General features: G+C 45.1%; 1 protein-coding gene across 1 annotated transcript; it reads right to left on the reverse strand.

The window, feature by feature from the left end:
* Window positions 1-872: 872 nt before the first annotated feature.
* Window positions 873-4,269, reverse strand: LOC138259793 (carbohydrate sulfotransferase 9-like). Its single transcript, XM_069207684.1, has 2 exons — window positions 4,149-4,269; window positions 873-1,898 (listed from the first exon to the last, which is right to left on the reverse strand). The coding sequence occupies exons 1-2, from the start codon at window positions 4,267-4,269 to the stop codon at window positions 1,072-1,074; spliced, it is 948 nt and encodes a 315-aa protein (XP_069063785.1). The 3' UTR covers window positions 873-1,071.
* Window positions 4,270-4,695: the final 426 nt, after the last annotated feature.

Here is a 4,695-nt window from a genome sequence, read left to right on the forward strand (position 1 = left end):
AAAAGATTACATAATAGAAAAAGCATTGGAAAAGTAAAGTGTTTTAGAAGGATGTGCACATGTGATCAAGTAAATTGCTGACACAGTGCAAGTGAGCCAATGCCTGAAGTTGACTGACACTAGGCCTCATGTTTTATTCTGTGGTAAGTGGAAGCAAAATATGAATGAAAACTAAATGACCAAATGATGGAAAAGGCTGACCCAAAGCGCCCTGTGTCTCTATATATGCATGCATTTTCATTTAAAACTTTGTTTACATTAAATGAGGGTCGTGAGACAGCTCAAGCTATCTAAAATGTGGTTCATCACTTTTGCAATAGTTTATAACCGCAAAACAAATTGTAAATTAATTTAAAACGGCCCCTGACTCACCAACCCCACTCTTCTCCTGCCCTGTTTGGAGTCAGGGAAGCCTCTTGGTTATCACAGTTACCCCTGCCTCAGCGGTCCATCCATTTCAGAACTGCTGGGTTTCAGTGGCAGTTATCCAGTCTGCTGAGTGGGGAATGACCATCACATATTTTCACTTCCTTGGTAAATTTACCCCTAGTGAAGGGGAAAAAGCTCTGTGCATGTGGGGCCACTTGCTGTTTATTCAGAAAAAAACAAACTCCTTCTATAAGGGCTTGGTAGATGTTAGCGTGGCAGGCGCAGATCAGTAGACTTCATTGTTGTGAATGGAGTCACTGTGAAGATAACTCCCTTTTCTGAAGGGAGATCCCTGCAAAGCAGGTGGGAATCTAAAAAAATGAATGGCAACCATTGACTAAGGCAGCAGAGAACATCCCTCAACAGAGCTTCTGGGTGTCTCCATGTCCACCCAGGCCTAAATTAGGTCCTTTAACATTTCACAGAAAAAAAACTGGGTCAGTAGCATGTCATAGTTACCATCAACCACAATGATTCACTGGGTTAGAAATTTAGCCCATTTTAAATATATGCAGTTTTTAAGGTAAAAAAAATTCTCATCTTATCTTTTTCCCAAAAATATGTCATCAAAATGCATGACAGAATATGTACTAATCCGCCTCACCACCAAATTGAAAAATTGAAATTTCTATTGACACACTTTTAAAATGAACTTATATTAAATGAGTAATTGAATAAGCAGAAATCTAACTTGTACTGTTTTATCAGTTCTTGTATGTACTCATGGCTCAGATTTTTAAGGTAGTCTTTCGTGATTTTTTCATCAGTTAGTGCTTCACCAGGATATTGCTGGGCACTGGAGAAGTACAGATTTTTGGGAGCCTTGATGATCTTCAGGACATGACTGGCATCTTCATGCAGAGTGGTTAGCTTTCCTATTATGTCATACTGAATGTTGCAAGGATCACATAGTTTATTCATTTCTCGCCAATGGAGGTCAGATTCCGCTGGATTCTCTTGCAACACAAACCGAACAAATTCCAGAAATGTGATATTTGTTTTAGGTGTTCTAGATATTCTGAATTGTTTCCTAATTTTATCTGCAACGTATCCTGAATAATAGGGATTCATATAGGAGTGGAGGAACTTATTCCTGTAAGCTGAGACAAGTCTCTCTAGTGGATCCCTGGTAAACATCACTTTTGTGTAGGTGTTAAGATACTTCATCCATTGGTGTTGAGGGTAGCTGATCAATGTCTTCACAGGAGATTTTAAGTGAACGGCTTCATGATCAATCTCATCAGGCTCCCGGCTTAGATTCATATGAAGGAGGATGAGAATACGCTTCCAATTAGAGCAACCAGCTTTTGGCACCTCACAATAAATTATTTTATGGTTGTGTTCCACATATAATTGCTTTCCTACATTTCTAAAAATATTAGTTGATCTTGTAAGGTTGTACTTCAAGCAGATTTTATTTAAAGTGGTTTTTCGATCAAGTTGAATCGCTGACCAGTTATTTGTTGCATCTGCAAGAGATAATGTCAAGAAAATATAACAATTGCAATGACGTAGATTAATTAATGATAAAGCAAACAAAATAGTTATTATTTGTTTTATTTAGAGGAACAATAGTGGACTTTTTCCAAAAGACTAAGGCCCGTATTTATACTTTTTTAGCGCTGCGTTTGCGCCGCTATTTGACACAACAACGGCACAAACTTACAAAATACAACTGTATTTTGTAAGTTTGTGCCGTTGTTGTGTCAAAAAGAGGCGCAAATGCGGCACTAAAAAAGTATAAATATGGGTCTAAGCACCTGATTTAGAGTTTGGTGTGACAAATGTTCCATCCGACGTAATATGATCCCATTGTATCCAATGGGAATCGTAACACACAGTGGCATGACGAAAATGGAGGGGGCCCATCTGCAAAGAACATGGAGGAGTCCCTCCCCGGGACTCATTCAGGGCAGGTGTTGTGCTGAGGGGTCCCCTGGAGCTCTGTGGCCACCCTACACTGTGGGAGCTGCGGTGGCCTTTGTTACGCCACTGGTAACACAGTGGACAGGATATTCATCACATTGATGATGGAATAACTCATCCACCAAACTCTAAATCAGGTCCTAAAACTTTACAACAAGCAGCTGGGGTTCAAGGCACAAGTCTGCATAGCAATAGACTACATAGAACGACAGGTGTATAGTGAATTTACCTTCCATTTAAATTACAGAGTGCTGCAATTTTGGAGCAAGATGACTGTCACTCATTTTCACTTGTAGTCCTTGAAGATGTTTAGAGTAGATGCCTTACCAAAGGAGCGAGGCAAGACGTTGGACAGTTTAGATGCGGCTCTGGAGGGTGTCTAATTCAGAGTTCTATGTTTTATTGCTCACTAGAATTCCAAGCTTGTCCAGATTTTGCTTCTGGAAAGGCAGGTACCTCCTGGTTCCCTAAGCTTATGCTAGGCATTTTGGTGTTTGGTGAGGGATGCCTTGTATGTAATAAAGGCAAGTTTGAAGTAGGATCCTGCTTCCAGTGTTAGTATGCTGAGCTTTTTGAAACTTTAGTGAGGTGATACTCACTGACCTGAGGAGAACGATTAGAAAACTGTTATTATAATCAATAGGGCTTGTACCACTTGGTTTAAGTCTTTCTTGTGAAGGAGACATGGCCAAAATGGCGACCGGGGCAGTTGCTTTAACCGGCCATTATCCTACCTAATCCTGGGCCAGCTGGCCATTTACCACCTACCCCCTACAATAGGTGGTTGCGGTGCCCCCTCACTACCTACACCCCACAATATCCAAAGTCATGGACTGTCTGAGTGGCCGGGGACATTCTGAGTCAGTGATCGGTTTTGTGGTCTGTGTTGCAGCTGTGGACGCACTAACAGAAGAGGGGGGTGGTGGTCTGCCTCTAACGGGGCCCCCACCTTTACTGAAGGGGCAAAGGGTTTACCCCCCGCCCAGTGGTGACCACATATTGTGAAGATTGGGGCAATGGCCCTGGGTACAAATTCCGACCCTGAGTGCGATGGAACAGTTGTTGGCCTGTGAGGCCTGTTGAGGCCCGGCTGGCAGTGAGCACGTGCCTGGATCAAGCAGAGGGGGGAAGATGCAGCTGGATGGCCCATGAACAGGAGGAGGCCTCGTGGCTGAGAGTCCCATGTGGATTTAATGACATTGTTGGTGTTACTCTGGTGACTGCACCAGCTTAACTGGCATAAAGCAGGGGATACAACAACCCCTCCCTTTTTTCTATCAGGTCTCTGCAGGATTGAACACTAAGGGAGCGGTCAGAAAGCAGCTGTGAGAGGCCTCCAGTGTACATGGGGGCTCCTGGATTATATTTAACCCCTGGACCTAGACGCTTGAGCATGGTGCTGGAGGTGGGGCCCGCTGCAGAGCTGCTCTTTTCAAGGGGTCCTTGAGGGAGTTTGAACTGCGGCAAGAAGGCACCCGGGGGGCTGTGAGTCTACTCTGGGACCAATGGATGCAGTGGACTGAGGGTGCCCCTGTTGGACCCAGCTGAACACTGCATAAGTGGTGAGTGACATGGTTGGCCCAGGGGTGGAATGCTGGACCCCATGTGCCCTCCACTGAGACCCAGAGGACACAGTGAATAGTCTGGACTGGACGTCGGCTTCCAGGAACCTTTGTGTGGCGGAGTGTCCTGTTGGCCAGGGGCAGTGTGAGCCTCGCATCGGAGGGGCTAAGTAAACCTCAGGGTCCTTTGTAAGCAGAGGTGGGATTTTGCTTGGAGTCCTGGGCCCTGACCTGCAGCTATGTTGAAGCCTAGTCTGTCCAAGGCCTTCTCATTGTCTGATGTGGACTCCACACTCGAACGGCTTAAGGGCATAGTGCTTTGCGACAACTGGAAGCCACCCTTGACAGACATTCTGGCCAGTTTGAGAAGATATTGCAGGCAATCCTGGATCATAAAAGTACCATAGATTTGAAGATCGATGTGGTGTTCCTGGACATAGGCCTGCTCGGGGTGGACCACTGAAAGCCGGTGGAATGGGTGGATGATACAGAGTCTGCTCTGGCCTCGATGCACCCTAGGGTCCAGGAGTCACAGTTTCAAATACAGGAGATAAGATCAGACATTAATGCCCTGCAGAGGAAGGCAGAGGATGCTGATGGTCGCTTGTGATGGAACAGTGTTCGCTTTCTGGGCTGCCCGGAGCACACCTAAGGCCCAAGTGTGGAACTCTTCCTGACTGGCATGGTACCTAAGTTCTTTTCGATTGAACAAATGCATCACTTGCTGGGTCTCATCCTCTTCTGGAGGCCCAGCAGAGCCCTGTGATAGCATTCCTCT

The sequence above is a fragment of the Pleurodeles waltl genome, chromosome 9 (genome assembly GCF_031143425.1).
Source record: "Pleurodeles waltl isolate 20211129_DDA chromosome 9, aPleWal1.hap1.20221129, whole genome shotgun sequence".
NCBI classification, from domain to species: Eukaryota; Metazoa; Chordata; class Amphibia; order Caudata; family Salamandridae; genus Pleurodeles; species Pleurodeles waltl.

Excerpts from the sequence above, each read along its gene's own strand:
- LOC138259793 (XM_069207684.1), bottom strand. The coding sequence starts at position 4,269 with ATGTCTGTCAAGGGTGGCTTCCAGTTGTCGCAAAGCACTATGCCCTTA. Across the intron at positions 1,899-4,148 it reads AGGCTTCAACATAGCTGCAG|ATGCAACAAATAACTGGTCA; the intron begins GTCAGGGCCCAG and ends TATCTCTTGCAG.